Raw genomic sequence first — 18,251 nt, forward strand, 5'->3', positions numbered from 1 at the left:
CAGCGAGTGCTGGACGGAGCAGTGAGTGACAACAACCCCGCCCACATTTAAGAGGACTGTCTGAACAGACCGAGGGTCTAGGTACCATGTCTGAAGGGTTACTGCTGGTTCCACAGGTGCTGGACTGAAAGGGTTTGGTGGAGACAGGGCCAACAGTGCAGAACCCAAACATTTCTATGAAAAAAAAAAGCATTAAGACAACATTTAAGCGAAATGGTCCATTTAGTAAGTGTTCTTGGGTTTTCAGTCATATCACATGATCTTCATTAGAAGACAAATTGTCCAGTTCTAATGGAATAGTATTTTTTTCTTCTCAACTTATGCTGACTAAAAGATGATGAAGATTAGCTGATGAAGATCATGTGATATGCAAAAAAGCTCCAAAACTGCTAATAAATGAACCTTTAGGTGAGATTGTTTATTCAGCTGCTGTTTCCAAAGTGAAAACTAAATGTTGAACCTCATCTTAAGCCAACGTGGTTCCACTTATCCTTTTGGCACTAGCATGAATATGTTCCATATTTTAACTGTCATCATTTTTACATGCTGTTTTCAAGGGTTTCCCATCATGACACCAACACATGACAGAACAAACAGTAACATAAACACATACACATAAACGGTGCATTGAAAATATTTTATTTCTTTCCTGTGTTAATACATAATTAGACATTTATATTTTCATAGAAATAGCATATATACCATGGGTGTGAACGATAGCAGAGTCATGCTAGCCCTCATGAACAGGTTTTATCCCATGAACATCAAAATGGTTCAAACACAGACGTCATGATTGTACATAAAACACTGACTCCATTATTCTGCTGTAAATCCATGCTTCTTGGTTATTTGCTTCGACATCAAGAACAAATATATGCCATAAGTAAACTGCCCTATTCTTTACTATGAGCAGGACCTCAGGGTGATTATTTAAGGTTCTCAACAGTCACTCATCCAGTCATCTACAGTACAGGCAAAACAGGGTGAATGGGATGACTTTAACCATGTTTGTAGTCGTCCGTTGGCACATGACAATCAGGTGAGCAGAAATTTGGTTTAAGGCCGGGGGTCATGGGAAGCTCATGGTGTTGTAGTGGGACAAACTGCACCACTGGGTTATCATTATGTCAACATTTCTTTTAAGTCTTACAGATTTACATGTCCTGACTGAGGGCCTAAAACATCCATACAAGTTAAATTATCTTACTTTGGAGGGATTGTAAAGACAAGCAAGCACTTCTTTGAAACTAGAGTTACTGCCTTGTGGTTGGATGCCAAACCAGTCAGGTCGCACAGTGTACATCCATGTCTGTCCAGACTCATGTGTAACCATGACAACGCTTCAAATAGGGATGTGGCTGCAAAGCTACAAATTCTAAAATGTGGATACTCCACACACATCTTAAACCCGGCAACACAGAAGATCTATACATTCAGCAAAGTTTCAAGATGGCACCAATTCAGCATCTGATCAAACGTCTTACCTTCTGTTCCTGAGTTATGGCGCAAAACATTATGATGTCAGAGTGAAGTCGACCTTTGACTGTTTGGCTATAACATGTCATCACTTCATTATTTCATCCTGTTCTTGTGAAAGTCAGAATTTGTGGATGAATTCTTGAGTTATGGCCAAAACTGCATGTTGTGAGGTCACAGTGACCCTTGACAAGCAAAATCTTATCAGTTCATTGCTGAGTCCAAGTGGACGTTTGTGCTAAATTTAGAAAGATTCCTTCAAGGCTTTCTTGAGATATCACGTTCACAAGAATGAGACAGATGTAAGATCACAGTGACCTTGACCTTTGACAACCAAAATCTTATCAGTTCATTGTCAAGTCCAAGTGGACGTTTGGGCCACAGTGACAGCGTTCATGAGAATGAGAAGATCAAGGTCACAGTAACCTTGTCTTATCAGTTCATTGTTGATTTCAAGTGGACCTTTGGGTCAAATTTGACGAGACTTTCTTGAGATATTGCATTCATAAGAAGGAAAGGGTCAAGGCCACAGTGACCTCAGCCTTGGATGACGAAAATCTTATCAGTTCATTGTTGAGTCCAAGTGGACGTTTGAGCCAAATTTGAAGAAATATCACTCAAGGCCTTCTTGAGATATCACATTCACAAGAATGAGACAGACAAGTTCACAGTGACCTTTGACAACCAAAATCTTATCAGTTCCTTGTTAAGTCCAAAAGGATATTTGTGCCAAATTTAAAGAAATTCCTTTTAGGCCTTCTTGAAATGTAGCCTTCATGAGAATGAGAAGGACGAGGTTGCAGTGACCTTTGACAAGCAAAATCTTATCACTTCATGGTTAAGTTCAAGTGAACATTTGTGCCAAATTCGAAGAAATTCCCTCAAGGCCCTCTTGAAATATTGCATTTACGAGAACGGGATGGAAGCAAGGTAACAGCGACAACTGACCACCACATTCTCATCAGTACATCGTTGAATCCAAGTGGATGTTTGTGCCAAATTTGAGGAAATTCCCTCACCACGTTCTTGAAATATTGCATTCAGAAGAAAGGGATGAGGTTGGATGGACAGACAAGCCTGAAAACATAATGCCTCTGGCCATGGCTATCGCTGGCGTGGAGACATAAAAATCCAGGGTGTTAATTCACTAAAACCTATAAATGATAGTAAATGTGATTTTCTTCCAGAACTGCAGGGATACAACGCAAAGACGCGATTGCATGTCCTGTAAATGAGATTTCTCCTGTAACTGGTTACGACGTCCAAATACATCATTATTCTTTTCATATCTGCTTCAGTGACGAACCCCAGCATCCAAATTTGTCGTCCCTCTGTGTCCAGATTCGTCCACAACCCACTAACACCTCTGTTAACATTCACACATCTCATCATACTGGACTGAACTTGGAGCTTTGACACTCCAGATCCCACCGGGTGCAATGATCTTCTCTCTCTGTGTGTCTGTCACTTCCAATTTTATTCCCTCTGATTCTCTGACTCATCTTCCCCTCTCTCTGTCTGTCTTCAGGTCTCTCCCCCGATCTCAGGCTCCATATTCGCACATGCCTCATTGGATGTTCACCTTGAGCAGCTGTCGAGTCGCCTCCCGCAGCCTCAGATAGACAGAGACAGAGCTGTCTGGGCCAGGCCTGCCTTCTGCTGCTTCCCCCAGTGTGTCAGTTTGGACCGCAGCCAGCCGCAGAATGGACTTGGTGCATGAGTGAGCGTTTAAGAGTGTGTGTGTGTGTGTGTGTGTGTGTGTGTGTGCTTGGATTAGACCGATAAAGGAAAATTACCACTTCATGTTCAATAGTATTACAGTTATTAAGCACATTTTTATCTCCCACTTTATCGGATTAATGTTCAATGATCCGAAAAGACTTTTCTATTCTGTATTTATGTTTCTTGTCTACGCAGCAAAACGCCAAAGCTACTTCCTATATGTGAAAACCTGCCTGGCAATAAACCAGATTCTGATTCTGGCGTTCTAATAATACATTTAGAAAAGTTGACTTTGTCATGTTTGTGTCAAGACGATCAACACTGTTTGTTTCCTTTGATAAATAACAAAGTTATTCTGATTTATGAAGACAAAAGAGGATGCAGAGGCTAATTTCAGAGAGCGTGACGTCAGTAGTGAAGGAACAGTCTGATCCTTTGAGTGATGTGCTTACTGTCTGTCCCAACTGTTGTCAGATGAGACAATCGCTCTTCAAAACAAAAACAAGCTCTGAATATAGTCTTAGCGCAGTGTGTGCAGATGAACAGGGTTTGGCTTCGCCCCCGTGCCACTGCCAGCACCTGGACCTCCGCCGCCGGACGAGCAGTCAAACAAGGTTCATCTGCACACACTGTGATGACACACAGATGGTTGAATATCACAAAGTTTGCCTGCTTCCCTTCACTGGTTCCTGTACAGCAGGGCCGGTCTTTGTTTCACTGTTATAATCATTACAAAGCAAAAGCAGCATTTGTATCCACCTTATTTTCAAACACAGAAATAAATAGTGATTAACTTCCGTGTTTTTGCACGTGACTTCCGGTCACCCGCTTTCCCTTACCGGAGCTAACGGTGCAATCTAATTTTTTTCAGTTTTCAATTGTTTATGTTAGTCAATCAGTTAGTTAGTTAGTTAGTCTGTGTATTTTATATAGATAAATGTGCCCATGTTTCCGTTATCCGGTAATTGCCGCTAAAATAATTCCCTCTAAACGCGAATAAATCGCACGTCAATCAAAAACTATGAACCAAAAAAGCACAATCTATCCCGAGTGAGACAAACTGCTTGATCCCCGTCTCCAGTGTACCAGCAGAGAACCTGCAGAACCGAATCAGCGAAAAAAACACACCGGGCTACACAGCCTCTCTACCTGAGCAGCTGAAGCNAGTGGCTGCAGCTGACAGGGACAGCTAACACTAGCAGCAAAGCTAACATCAGGACGTCATCTGTTAAAAGCCTCCCGTTGTCGGATACAACATGAAACTACTCCAGTTAGCTCAATCATGTTGTAACTAAGACATCTGCTGGAAAAAATATTTTTTTCACGAACCGTTTCTTGAGTTATTGAGTTATTACAGACACCGCTAACGGCTAACAGCTAACAGCTAACAGCTAACAGCTAACGGTTAACAGTTAGCCCAGCTAATCTACGATAACCATGTTATTAATTACACACACAGAAATAGTAATGTTTGTTCAATCATTGTGTTTATAGACTTTACAAACATCAGATTAGTCTAAACGGTGATATAGTGACGTGAAAAATGTGATATATACATATATATAGCTAAACTCAACAAGGTAAACAACAAGGCAATTCCCATTTACACAGTGGTAAGAGTGCTGGACCGGAAGTGTCGCACAAAAAAACGGAAGCTGTCTGCGTTCTGTTTTGCGTCTGTGTTTCCGTGAAAAATAAGTTGGATACATTCAGTAGGCTACATCTTCAGTAGCTAGCTGGCTAACCCTACACTTTTCAGGGTCTGATTTTGGTTTTGGAACAGGGAAGAAACGTATATCTTTTTCCAACTTCTCCAGGTAACGAGTATCATTAATGATATGATATATATGGCACAACATTTAGCTCCAAATCCACAAAACCAGCCTGAAAATGAAGGAAATTGAATGAAATGACTGCATTAGAGTCAATGGAGCACAGCTGTGGTGTTGACAAACCCTGGTCTGAGCCGGCCTGATGCTACGTTATGACTGGCCAGTCTTTGTCCGAGGGCGGGACTTAGGGCAGGGTCAAATATGTACTTTGGTGCCAGATCATTGAGAGTCTTGTATGTGATTACAAGCACTTCAAAGTTGAATCTAAACGAGACTGTTAGCCAGTGCAAGGAAACCAAATTAGGTGTGATGTGTGAAGATCATTTTGTTTTGGTCAAAAGTCGAGCTGCTAAATTTCGAACGCCTTTGAGCTGATGCATAGCTGGATTGTTTAGACAGGTGAACAAGGTACAACAATCTTTAACTTTGGATAGCTATGCTAGCTAGGCTGTTTCCTGCTAGCGACTTCCATTTTATGCGTCTCCTGGCTCCAGCCTCATAATCCCAGTTCAAACCTGAGAGTGTTGTTGACCTTTCGATGTCACTCTCTGCTAACTGTTCCCATAGGTGATGCTCCTCCTCACCTTGGCCTTTTCCTTAAGCTAACATACATAAAGGCCAAAGTTGGAGTTTGCAACTGCTGTTGGAGCAGCTGAGAACTGCACCGGTTCTTCCTGATTCTGTCAAACTAACGTTACATAAAAGTATAGGTTAAAGCAGAAACTGTACACTACAACTTGCATCCAAATGTGTGTGTATTGTAGGGAGAAACCTTCCTAAAGGCTCCACTCAGAGGTGGAGTCTGTCCTGGAAGACATTCATGGTGTTGCACTTTGTTACTGAGAAGTGACAGAAATAGTCGTGTCAGGAATATATATATATAAAAAAAAAGCTACAGAGAGAGAAGGTCAAACTCCGGCTCATTTGTCACCTCCACGCAGCTGGCCAATCACAGCTGGACACTTGCAGCTGGCCAATCACAGCATGACGCAGGTGTGAGGATGTTTGGGAAAGTTACAGAAACGGTCGCATGCCGCTCCCTAAAAATCTGATGCCAAGAAGCGTTTCCAAATCTGTGTGACCATCCAACAAGCAGCTCTGTCGAAAAACAGAAGTTACTTTAACACGCTGTAAATAATCAAGTTCAAGGATGAAGAGGAGAGAATCTGTGTTTTCATGCCAACGTCTGCACAACGAGAATCTTTTGTTGTCCTGTTCTCGTCTTCATGACAGAAAGAGACTGAACATAACAGCAGCGACGGGGAAACACACTTGCTGACTGGAATCTTTCCCTGCTTTCACCTGGTCCATCTGTGCAGACGGAGCAACAACAACCACTCTGACTCCAGCTCCTAACAGGCCCACTCACACGTGACCGGCCACACTACCCTTGAAAAACCTTGACATTCAAACCCCCCAGTGTCTACTTCATTGGGCGTGCTTGTTTTTTAATCCTACAGCCCACTTCTGTCACTGCTTCAAGTATCAGATGCTTCAGAAAAGTCTCTTTCTGTTTGTGTGCTGTCTTTATTTCAGCTCCAGTTAATAGACCACCGCTGGAGTCACTTGTTCATTCAACACAGTCATTCTTTTAATCTCTTCTCCTTCTGGGTGCATTTGTTTTACACCCGTCCTTATGGTTTGACAGATTGGTGTGTGAGTGAATCTGGTGGTCTTTTTCAAGTTCAACCAACGTATCAGGCTGCTGTCAGCCCTAGAGTGGTCTCCTTTGGTCTGAATCAGGGACTCATGTTGTTCCAAAGTTGTATAATTGCCTAGAGTTGGTTCGTGTTCTCACGGCAGCATTTACAAGAGGACCAGATCAAATGCCTTGTGTGAGAAAGCTGCTCTTGATTGGTCAGAATTTCCATGTGGGGAAAATCCAGGAAGTAAAGCAAACGTTGAAGAAGAGTACACTTGCAAGATAAATGTGACACTTTCTAATGTCACAATGGAGGGACAACTACGCAGGTTGATTTTAGCGCTGCTCATCGTGGACTATATTGCTGTCATTGTTCATTTTAGTCAAACCATACAGTTTGAAAACGAGGCGCGGCTCCAACTAGAAAACAATGTTTTGATGCATTGGATGTGCTGAATGTGCATATTAAGGCAGTACAGGAGGAGGTGCACATTAATAATCCTCCAGGACTGTAACATGCTCATGTTTAACCCAAACAATGTGTCATGTGACTGCAGTTGCTTCACATCCAGGTCGGAACACCTTCTCACCACAAACCAACCGCACCAGAGTTCCTTTGGAACCGGACTGAGACCACCTCTTCAAGAAGGTCTCAGTCCAGTTGTTTTGGTGTGTTCACACCTGCACAAACTGAATTGAACCAAACAGGACAGGTGTGAAAGCAGCCTTAGAGACTGTCACTTCTTTCGCATTCTACGGCCCATAGAGCAGGTGCACTACGGACTTCTGTGGGCTGAGCCAGCTAACGTCCAATTTAGTGTTCTGTTATCTCGAATGAGGATAAAATAATTCAACTGTGCAGTTTTTCCAGACATTGAAAATGTCAATCAAACCAAATGCATTATATCTTGATCATGATAGACGCTCAATAAATGTATTCTCTGATACACAGACGTCACTTCTGCCACGTGAGTCAATGGAAAAAAGTCATTCTGGGCCGCAGGGCGTCACATGACAGACCCAGCAGGTGTAATGGGGTGAAAGTCGGTGTTTGTTGGACATTGTATTGTGTTTGTATGTCTGGAGACATACTGGGAGTAAACAAGTCGCCATCACTACAGTGGCGTCTGCCAACAATATGCACACGTTTGAATGCCAGCTGTCTTCAATTTTACCTTTACTTTATATGTAACACACAGAAACATTGCTATTCAAGGGGAAAGTTTACTGAACAATCAGCTGTTTCCTTACGTCTGACGAATCCTGCTCCTTTTTAAAAGCACTTGTAAAACTCAACCTTTAGGTATGTGCTTATTAATAATGTAAATAAAGTGCTTCTGTTTTATCTCTACCTTTCCTGTCTGATCTTCTCTTAACTTCTCGTCCTTCCTCTAGTCTATTCCACCTTACTTGTTTACCATGTAAAGTGACCATCCAGGCCGGCCTGAGACGAAAAAGTGATAAATGAGCAGAGCAGCAAGGGATAGGCAGCGGGCCGGGGCCGAATGAGAGAGAGAAGAGCTGATGCGGAGAGGGAGAAGGGGAGGCTAACGGGAGTCTGAGAGTGGATATAATGAGAAACAGGGGAGAGGGAGGCTGGGGGTGGGGGGGTGGCGGGGGGGAGAAGTGAGGACAAGACTGGTGAAGGGGAGAAACCAGGAAGGGTGGAGTGATGTATGAGAGAAAGAGCATTGCGACAGAGGGATAGAGAGTGAGGGGAAAGTCATAAATGGAGGAATGAAGGCAGATGAGGGTGGCTGAAGATAGAGGAGGAAAGAAGGAGGCTGATAAAAGAGGTAGAGGGTGAAAAATGGATGGCAGGGTGAGGGTTTGATGTGCTGGTAGAACTGATGATAGAGATGAGGAAGTAGTGTCTGTCTCATCCAGCACAGTATTTAAATACAGTACATAAATCCAGCGTGTGCGTATGTATACGTGTGTGTGTGTGTGTGGTGCTGATTAGCAGTCATCTCAACCAGCGAGGCATTCAGACATTCACTCATTATCTCTAATATGGCTGTAAGTCTGCTGAGTTCAGCTTCGCAGTGTTTTTCTGTCTGACTTCATGGTGAACTCAGCTGGTGAGCGTCAGTATTCAGGGGCGAGGGTCCAGTATATTTGCAATTATGTGGATAACAAATCATAATTAAACAGGAAGGCCCGAAGAAGATAATGAAGCTTTATCTGTAGCTGGATAATTCTGATGAAGTCCTTTGGTCCGTCACATAAAACCCTTCATCAAATGGTACGAAACAAGTGGGAGGTTACGAGTTCGGCTGATTTCTCCTTTAATAAGTGGATGTCCAAGTGTGCTTCAGAACTAGGGCTGCAAATACTTTTGATTTTCCTTGATTAATCATAATTAATCATAATTATCATAATAATAATTTGGAAGTGGTTTGGCTAGTTGAAAGGTGACGAAACACGTACAAAGACTGTCTGCAAAATATGTCGTTGGTTGGCGCCAACCAGGACGAGCAACTTTTTCCATCACCTGAAAAGGTGGCATCGCAACGACTACACTAAGAGCATGAACATCCAGGCCAAAACAGCAGTAAGTCCACCAACAAGTGTTGCTCAACCTTGCTTGGCCAATCACTTCTGCTGCTGTGGGCAACAATCAATAGTGTCCATTTTTGCCGCCGTAACCCCATATAAGAAGCGATCAGACAGGAGCAGAGATATAACGGATGCAGTGACAAACTTTCTAGCCAAAGACATGATGCCCATGAGCACCGTGGACAAAGACGGGTTCAAGAAACTAAAGTGCGAGACTGCAGGTACGAGCTCCCAGGTAGGATATACTCTTCTCAAACTTCTCTGCCCCAGCTTTACGACAAGTGCCGCAGAAGGCTGGAAATCATTTGGTTTCCAGGATACTTTTCAAACTCGCAGCATTATCAAAATATATATTGTGATAAATATCGTTATTGATCAATACGGGGGAAGTTATCGTGATATTTTTTGCCCTAAAATGCCGCCACAGTTCTCGCAAGTTCTAGCTGTACTGTCAGTCTGCATGTTCCACAAAGTGCTGGTAGTTGTGGCGATCCAATCTGCATCTTTAGTGAATTTACACCTGGATTTTATGCATTTTTTTCTCCATCTCATACATTACAGGTTTGCAGGGTAATGATAGTTTCAGAAGGCGTCTGAGGGGAAACGGTTTACATTTCAAAACAGCCAGACAGCTGAGTGGATTATCTGTGTGCTTCTGCAGCCTGGCATCCCTGCTGGTCTCCCGCCAAACCGGAGCGGAAACCCAGCCAAACTTTGCCCAGTGTATACATTTCATTAGGAATGATGTCCTGCATGTCTCCATCCTTATTCCCTGCACATCCTGTTGCAGACCGCAGATAGCATATGGTGCTGAATATGCAGTGATGAGCAATAAACCTCAATTTGAACCTAAATCTGTCATTTTCCAGACGTGCCAGTCTTTTCAAAGTTGGACACTAAAGTTAACTTCTGGATTTCAAACCTGGAAGTTGCAATAAAATTTGGATTTGGAGTCAGACACCGCTGTGGTGCGAGATCGCCCAGTCGATCCTTGAACTCTGTCTGAATCACAGCTGCATTCAGACAGCATCATCCAACTCATATAAGGAAAATATGGTGTACTGTAAAAATGTGTCACATTTTATCCCCTAACTGACAAGGGCGTTGAGGTTGCAGTTCAGAGAGGAGAAAAAAACAGACGCATCATTTAGCTGATGACACAGAGAGAGAAAGAGGCAGGAGACAAGACTCAACGTGCAATATTTCTGACCCAATAAGAAAATGATATCGTAATCAAGACTGGGATTGTGAGGGCTCAAACAATCACAATAGGAGGAGCACCAAACGTCAATGTGCTTATTAGAGAGACACCGACACAGAAAGACGGGGCGAGATGAGCTGCTACACAACTGGCTGTAATAAAGACAGAAAGGACGGATGTGGATGGGGAGATAGAAAAAGAGAAAGTCCTTGGTTTAAAACTGAACTTAGCTTGTTAAGTTGTGTGCTGACTGATAACCTGGACCCAGAGGACCAGCTGTTCCCACGAGTCATCTCTGAACCTCTGACCAGTGATACAAACCTGAAGTTGAAACAAAAATACTGAGACATTCATGTTTGATGGTCTGCTCCTGGTTTGATGCCACTGATGAAGAGTAATCAGAACGTATGAATCGAGCAGTTCTTGTCAAGAGGAAAAGACGTCCCCTCCCGTGCTTTGATCGACGGCCATTTTATGTCCTGTGTCTTTGTGTTGGCCGTCCACTCAAAGTAGGCTGCAGTCCAGTTTTGGTCACAACAAAGGTAAGAGTAATGTTGTCCTCTCCTGCTCCTGTTTGACTGGTTGCAGTCTGTAATTCTGCAGGTTCACGTGTGTGTCCATTGGTTTTGAAGAGTTCCTCATTGTGTAGAGAAAAGTTTCTGTCATGGTTTATCAGCTCTTCAGTACGATGGTGTCTGAGAATGGCTTTCTGTTGGTCTCAGGATCTGGAAGAGAAATTCACTGAACTTGAGAAGAGACAAAGGACACACAACTGAAGCTACTTTAAAACCACAAAAAAACACAGCGAGCTGAATTAGATAGCAAACAGAAAATTAAGGACAAGATGAAACTTAGTTCAAGATTTCAATTTAGGTTGCTGCAGAAGCAAAATAACAACGTGGAGCAAAGGAAAAGACAGGCCTAGAAATATTTTATACATATAACAAATACTAAATACTTATATGAGATATGACATAAGATGGAAGTCAGTAAAGACTCCCTGTTCCTCACCTGTCCTGAGGTTCGAGGAGTTGGTTATTGCACAAGGCTCTGCAGGGCTGGTCTTAGACGTTGCTGCGCAGTAGCCCCCCCTGTGGGTGCTCTGGAGTACTGCACTCTGAGGAGTTCTTGGCTTTGTCCTTGTTGTTGTTGGGCTCGTTGTCTTTGATGATGTCATACTGACGACAAAACAGGGCGATCACCCCTGGGAGACAAACGGACATGATAATTATTTGTTAGAATAATGACGGGTTTATTTCCTCTCTCCTCTGCGGTGAGGTCAGAGGTCAAGATCAGCAATTGGAGCAGCAACTCTGGAGCTTTGGGGGGGCTTTAGTGTTTATTTAGCATAGCATAAAGACTGGGAACAGATGTAATGTGTTTGTAGTGGGCTTTACAAGGCTGGTGGACAGATTATTTTACTTTCGGACAGAGTCAGACTAGCTACATCCCTGTTTCCAGTCTTTTTAACAAGCTAAGCTAATTGCCTGCTAGCTGTAGCTTCATATCTAATCCACAGACATGAGAGTGTATCAATCTTTCCATCTCTTGGCACAAAAATAATCAACTTTATTGTTCTTATTTGTTTTTTCACCTCCTGTTACAGCTGTGTCATAACTTATGCATTTTCCAAAGTGTTTTTTTGTGTTTCCCCCCTCCCTGTGTTTTCTCTGTTTTCCACAGACTGTATAATAAAGATGGCAACAAAAGTGAAGCCAAATCATCTCAATCTGCAGTGAAGGTCATAAACCCTTCCTACTTTGTGTTAGCAGCTGGGACGTGGGCTGAAAAAATCAAAGTAAGCATCAATTTTTTTTTCTCCCCAAACATGGTTTCTGTGACTTCAGGTAGCTCTTATGACGCTGATGTTTGAGCAAATGTTCGTCTTTCTTATAAGTTTGGTTTTAATTAGTTATTTGATGCTATAAAAAGGGGGTGTGACATCATCATTGATTACTCCACCTACTCATAAGTATGATCCAGAAATATATTCTCCCTAAAAGTCACGTGACGCTGAAAATACTGCTACATCTGTTCAAATAGCACAACAACATCAGAGAGTGCCAAAGTGATCACAGTACCCTGAAACCTCCTCAGTCTGCTGAGGGTTGATGACACACACCTGGGGACACTCGTTAGCCTGTTCCAGTGTGTGTTCACTGAATGATAGGAAGACTCTTGCCTCGCCTCTGTAGGATCCTTCCTTGGAAAGACTCATCCTGCCAAGGAAGGATCCTTGACTTTAAGAAGCACCCTCTGGCTCCACATGACATGACCAGCACAAGATGGCAGCAGCTGTATCTTGGCTTTATTTTTGTACGGTGGGCAGAAGTGGCAACAAGTCGTCCACCTTTAAATACAGTCAAATGTGAGTGCTGGTGTGGTCTCCCTCCTTTATCCTCCTGGCTCCCAGCTCTGCTCATCATACTCAGCTGTCTCACATCAGCTCATCAAGTGCACCTGCCCCTCATCAATCCAATCCAATCCACTTTATTTATATAGCACGATTTTAACAAACACAAGGTTTCCAAAGTGCTGCACAGCAAGATAAAAACACAATAATAGAAGCACAATAAGACGATGAAATACACAATACGATAAAAGTAATAAAATAAGATAAAATCAAACAAAATAAATAAAATAAGATAAAATAAATAAAATCAAATAAAATAAAATGCACTGCCCGCACAAGATAAAAAATATGCACATACACATAAAATCATAAAATCAACACACTACATGGTGTCAAAAGCCAAAGAAAAGAGGTGGGTTTTAAGGAGAGGTTTAAAATGACAGTGAGGAGGCCTGTCTAATGTGCAGTAGCAATTCATTCCACAGTTTTGGAGCTGCAGCGGCAAATGCTTGCTCCCCTCTGAGCTTAAGCCTAGCTTTAGGCACTGTCAGGAGCAGCTGGTCAGCTGACCTGAGAGAGCGGCTGGGAGTGTAGGGGTGCAGCAGCTCAGAGAGGTAGGGTGGGGCAAGGCCATTCAAGGCTTTAAAAGCAAATAAAAGAACTTTAAAATGAATCCTAAAATGGACGGGCAGCCAGTGGAGTGAAGTTAAAATAGGTGAAATGTGCTCATACTTGCTTGTGCCAGTTAAAAGACGTGCAGCAGCACTTTGTACCAGTTGAAGACGAACAATGGAGGACCCACTAACCCCCATATAAAGTGCATTACAGTAATGCAGCCGAGTGGTCACAAAGGCATGGATTACCGTTTCCAAGTGTCGTCTCTGAAGGACTGGTTTAATTTTTGCCAGCTGCCTCAACTGGAAAAAGCTTGACTTCACCGCAGCTTAAATCTGGCTGTCAAATTTAAGGTCTGTGTCCACTTTTACCCCCAGATTGTTCACAATTGGCTTGTGATACTGTGCCAAAGTACCCAGATCAACTAGGGGGGTCATAGATGAGCCACCAAAGACCATGACTTCTGTCTTTTTTTCATTAAAATTCAGAAAATTTAAAGACATCCAGGCTTTGATGTCATGTAAACACTCTAGCAATGGCTTAACACAGTAGGAGTCTGACTTTTTAAGGGGGACATAGATCTGACTGTCATCCGCATAGCAATTAAAAGAAATACCATGTTTCCTCAGAACTGAACCAAGTGGGAGTAGATAGAGGGAAAATAAAAGAGGGCCAAGCACAGAGCCCTGTGGTACCCCACATGAGAGGGAAGCAGTGGAAGACACGGAGTCATCAAGGCTGACACAGAAGGTTTGATGTGACAGGTAGGACCTGAACCTTTCAAGTGCGGTGCCACTGATGCCCACCCACTGCTCCAAATGGGCAATCAGGATCCCATGGTCCACTGTATCAAATGCTGCAGTCAAATCTAAAAGTGCAAGGACAACACAGTGACCACAGTCAGTAGCTAAAAAGATGTCATTAAGAACTCTTAAAAACGCTGATTCAGTGCTGTGCAATGTTTTAAACCCGGATTGGAAAATCTCAAGAGTATTCTGTTCATTTAAAAAGTCCATGAGCTGAGAATAGACAATCTTCTCTAAGATTCTAGAAAAGATTTAGAGATAGGCCTGAAATTTGCCAAAACAGTAGAATCCAGCCCAGGTTTTTTTGCAGGTTGCACAACGGCATGTTTAAAATGAACAGGGACCACTCCAGAGGACAGAACGCTATTAATAACTGTGAGAAAAAATGGTCCAACAGTGGGGAAAACCTCCTTAAAAAATCGGGGAGGGACAGTATCATCTGGAGAACCTGAGGGCTTCAAATGATCAACAATCTCCTGAACAAAGGGCAGGGTCACAGGTTCAAATGTGTCCAACACAGCAGAGCATCAGTTAATCAACCCTCAGTGAATCTGCTCCGGCTCTCTCATGTAGTTGTTCAACCTCTGTAGTAGCTACACATCAGGCTGGTTCATTTCTCGTGTTTGCTTCCTTGTGTTTTCTCTGTCACTAACCTGTGTTGCAGGATCAGCATTCACTTGTCTCCCAGCTACGCCTGCTCTCCACGCTTCCCCCACACTAGCTTATCTCAGCCATCTCCATCCCTCCCTGCAAATCCCCCGAGCTCCAACCTCACCATCAGTCCCATATCCTCATCCTTTATGGAAACCTCTTCTGCATCATCCCTCAGTCTGTGTCCTGTGTTTGGGTTCTAACACTTCCCCTGAATCGGTCTGACTTTGGTGTCTATCCCAGTACACTTAGAGATATGAAGAGCAACACATTTATTTCAATAACAGGTGCAGGTGATGATGATGATGATGATGATGATGATGATGATGATGATGATGATGATGTGTACAGGTAATCTATCTCTATTCATTCAGCTGCCTTTGTGTCAACAAGGCAGATCAAAGTGAGGTGAGAGAAACAGACATGAATACGGTGAATCGTTCAGGTAGAGATCTGAACTTGATGACAAGATAGCCATGTGCGGCCCGCCTTCAGTCAGAGAGATTAAAAACACGGCGGAGGAAAGACAGATGCAGAGAGAGATAAGCATGCAGGAAAGAAGAGAGGGAATAATTCATGACGGTGGAGGAGCGTGTGGAGGCAGGAGGAATCTGGCCCAAACAGGCTTCAGTCTCGCCTGTTCTGCTTATGTCAGCCTCTGCTCATCTGATCACTGTGAAACCAAAGGGCAGGATGGGATATCTTACTGTAGTATCCCCCAGCATGCCCCACAGGCCCAATTAAAAACTGAAGAACACAATTCACCTTCTTCACACTCAGTTCTTTCCCACCATCCTGCCCTCCTTTTCCCTCCTCTCAAAATTGCTCAGTTTTCACTCTTTCCTCTCCGTCTGCAGCTCTCTTTGAATCTCAGCCTCTCGTCCTCTCACGGGTAACTGGCGAGGGACATGCAGGCCGCTTGCTGTTACTGTATATGCCATATACGGTTTTGGAGCCATATTTGCATCTCATTACACTCAGTGAAGTGGGTTAGGAAGGAATATTTATAGCTGTGTGCATCTGTGAAACAGTGCTGAGATACACAAAAGGAAAACAACAGTGCAGCACAGAGCTAATGGCTGCGAGGCTTAAATAAGAAGCAGACACAGAGTTATAGTTTTGGAGAAACAGCTGTACAGATGGAACAAACAGTTTTGCTGCGATGATGGAAATGTGACTCTGCTAGTGGCCGCACACTTAATTTAAATCCTATTATTTATCCTTATATAGCAACAAACCTGTTAACAGAAGGTTTCCTTTTCATCTGTTTTATTTTTTCTTTGCACCTGTCTACCACTTTTCATTAGATGACGGTTAGCTAATAGCCCAAAATAACAAATGACAAATTTGTCTCTAAGGGCTTTACAACCTGCACAACACACAACACCCTCTGTTCTGAGACCATCTATATGGATCAGGAATGCTCTTTGTATTACTTAATTTAAGGGCTGCCTGCTAATGGTCGACCGAACGTTACTCAGCAAGATTTCATTGGTCGTGAAACTATAACGATCTGCACCTTGTCAAAATAAATCCAAACCTATATGACTGGACCATGTGTGACTTTACTTTGAAAGGACAGACACAGGAAGTGTCCACGCTCAGCAGTCAGACAGGAGTCAGGTTAATTTCCAGGGCTGGTACCTGCAGTTCGGTTTATAGCACCGACCGAATTGCTTCGGTGCTAATGAGTATCGAAAAATGCCTTGTCTTTCGGTGCCAAGCTTCGGTACCTAGGAGTCACATGACTCCTAGTGATCAAGGTCTGATATGCTGCCGGTGATTGGCTGTAATGTCACATGTAGAGGCAGGGATGCGTATGTGGTCAGTGTTGCCAACTTAGCGACTTTGTCACTATATTTAGCGACTTTTCAGACCCCTCTAGCGCCTTTGTCTAATATAAATCACTGAAAGAAGGTTCATTTGTAGTTCTAAACATATTCAGGGTGTTTTTTACTTGTTCGTTTCGTTATTCCTCTCTCCTACAGCTGTATTACGGTGGGTTAAAAAAATCCATATCGTCACAGCCCTAGCTGGGATGGCAGTGGCTCAGGCAGTAGAGCAGTCATCTAATCTGAGAGATTCTGGCTTTTGTACATTTTTTTTATTTTATATACTTATTATTTTTTTTATTGTTTTTTAAACTGCTTTGAGTGAAAAAAGCCTGAAAATTAAAACCCAAGATTTGTACCGTATTTGTCATTTCTTTTTGTTAGAATTGATTTTATTTAATTGGTATCGAAAAAGCATCGTTCAGGAACCAGTATCGAAATCAAGGTATCGGTACTGAAAATTTTTGAACGACACCAAGTGGTGACACCCTTCTTCTGAAGCTGTCATGAAGTCAGAGTATGTGTCCATTCCTTGATTACCCTGTAAGTTATTTATATTCCTTATATCCACCCATCAAAGGAATCAGAGGAGATTTTCATAAAAATGACTCCAAGCTGTGAGTATTGTTTGAACAGGATAAAGTGGTGTTGTGTCGGTATGTTGGGTGCCGTTATCCTCAGGTGCTGTGAAACAAGTGTCGTAACATAACTACAGGGTTGCCAACTTTGGTCAGAGGGCTGGAGTGAGATTTTAGCTTGTGACGTAATATCTGCTTGTGCGTACGTGGTCACAAACATATGTCGACACGGCGGCACGTTTTTTTTATTTTTTATTTTACCTTAAAAGAGTTCATATGCACATGTGGCAAACAGAAGAAATGAGTGTAAGTTTACATATTCATATCTATAGGCCTAAGCCCCACATATGTCCATAGATGTATATTTGTTTTACGGCGCAGATCAAGGTTGATTTCATCCATCTATGGTAGTATCGTCATCTGCTTAAAAAATCCAGTAATATGTCCTGTTGTGACAAACAGGAAGATTTCAAGGGGGGTTCTCCTCCAAGAACATTTTGAAATTCGCACGGCGAAATCCTGTTTTCATGCAATTTCATACAGAAATAGATAAATTCAAGGTAGGGATGCACCAAAATGAAAATTTGTGGCCGAAGCCGAAGCCGAATAATATTAAACGCTTGGCCGAATACCGAGTACCGAATACCGAATATCGTTGTTTAGTTTTTCATTAGTCTTTGCAGATGAACCCTCCAGATTAGTGTTGTCATGGTACCAAAATTGGACCCACTGTACGATACCAATGAAAATATCATGGTTCTGAGTAGTATCACGATACCACAGCGAAAATTAGGCAGATGTGCCTTTTGTCATTTATAAAAAGATAAATCACTTTTCTATAATACATCACTGATATTTCAATGGAATAAATTACTTATTGACTTACTCATACTTCAAAAACAGCATCAATGAGTGATGAACATAGGGGGGATCAAAATAAAATAAATAAATAAAATAAGAATCAACCAGCCACCCTTCTCCCCT

At 42.6% G+C, this 18,251-nt stretch overlaps 1 protein-coding gene across 3 annotated transcripts in view; it reads right to left on the reverse strand.

The window, feature by feature from the left end:
- Positions 1-4,372: 4,372 nt before the first annotated feature.
- The window catches only part of fndc5b (fibronectin type III domain containing 5b), a 32,360-nt gene continuing 18,481 nt past the window's right edge, over positions 4,373-18,251 (reverse strand). For all 3 annotated transcript variants that reach the window (XM_050035581.1, XM_050035582.1, XM_050035580.1), the window contains 2 exons: positions 11,444-11,636; positions 4,373-11,157 (listed from right to left, as the gene is read on the reverse strand). In XM_050035581.1, the coding sequence (XP_049891538.1) occupies positions 11,497-11,636 (140 nt within the window). In that variant the 3' untranslated portion in view covers positions 4,373-11,157; positions 11,444-11,496. The remainder of the gene's footprint in view (positions 11,158-11,443; positions 11,637-18,251) is intronic.

Source organism: Epinephelus moara, chromosome 22 (genome assembly GCF_006386435.1).
Source record: "Epinephelus moara isolate mb chromosome 22, YSFRI_EMoa_1.0, whole genome shotgun sequence".
Lineage (NCBI taxonomy): Eukaryota > Metazoa > Chordata > Actinopteri > Perciformes > Serranidae > Epinephelus > Epinephelus moara.